Genomic DNA, 758 nt, shown 5'->3' on the forward strand with positions numbered 1-758 from the left:
ATTTTTGGAAATTCAAAATGGCGGACCATGGAGAAGATCCCCCTTTTCATGTATGAAAAGTGCAATTTTTCCAGTCATAATGAATACCTAGAATTTTATGGTGGTGGTAAGTATTCATGAAAAAGGTAACATTAGTGAATGGGCAGCATGAATTCTGGAAATAAACAACTAAAAATCTCACACAGTGTCCCTTTAAACCAAATTGACTAAACCAAACTAAAACAGTAAATGAGGCCCCTGGTTGGTGTCCCCTAGTTGGTGTCCCCTCACCTGGGAAGGCTGGTGGGGGTCTAAGTGCCGGGCAATTCCTCTCTCTCTCAGCTTGTCCAGGCTAGTCTGCAAGGTGCTGTTCTCTTTCTCCAGCACGCGGATGCGCAGACAGTTCACCTGCAGCTGCTGCTCCATGTCCCCCAGGACGTCACCTGTACCTACAGCACATGAAATGGAGGCAATGACTTTTGCTAATTTTACTGAAGAATTATTTTCAGATGTCTGCTTCCAGTTTAAAGCAATGCCTCCAATTCTCGCCTCACATCTCGACACATCTATAGACAATTTGACATCTATGGACTTTTCCTATACTGCTTCATACATATGACATAATGGTGTCATAACATTGTCATAATGCAGTCATGCATGTGTCATAAACATTATGTCAATGACAATGTCATAAGCATTGTAAGGCGAAATTCACTTATGACAAAGACAGGCCTAACAATGTCAACTTTTCATGGCCATAAAGCGTTTATGACATTGGC

The 758-nt window shown here is 42.0% G+C and overlaps 1 protein-coding gene across 1 annotated transcript in view; it reads right to left on the reverse strand.

The window, feature by feature from the left end:
- Positions 1–216: 216 nt before the first annotated feature.
- ccdc157 (coiled-coil domain containing 157) overlaps positions 217–758 on the reverse strand; it is a 6,407-nt gene continuing 5,865 nt past the window's right edge. The window contains exon 9 of the mRNA XM_063194151.1: positions 217–428. Coding sequence (XP_063050221.1) covers positions 217–428 — 212 coding nt within the window. The remainder of the gene's footprint in view (positions 429–758) is intronic.

The sequence above is a fragment of the Engraulis encrasicolus genome, chromosome 3, assembly GCF_034702125.1.
Source record: "Engraulis encrasicolus isolate BLACKSEA-1 chromosome 3, IST_EnEncr_1.0, whole genome shotgun sequence".
Lineage (NCBI taxonomy): Eukaryota > Metazoa > Chordata > Actinopteri > Clupeiformes > Engraulidae > Engraulis > Engraulis encrasicolus.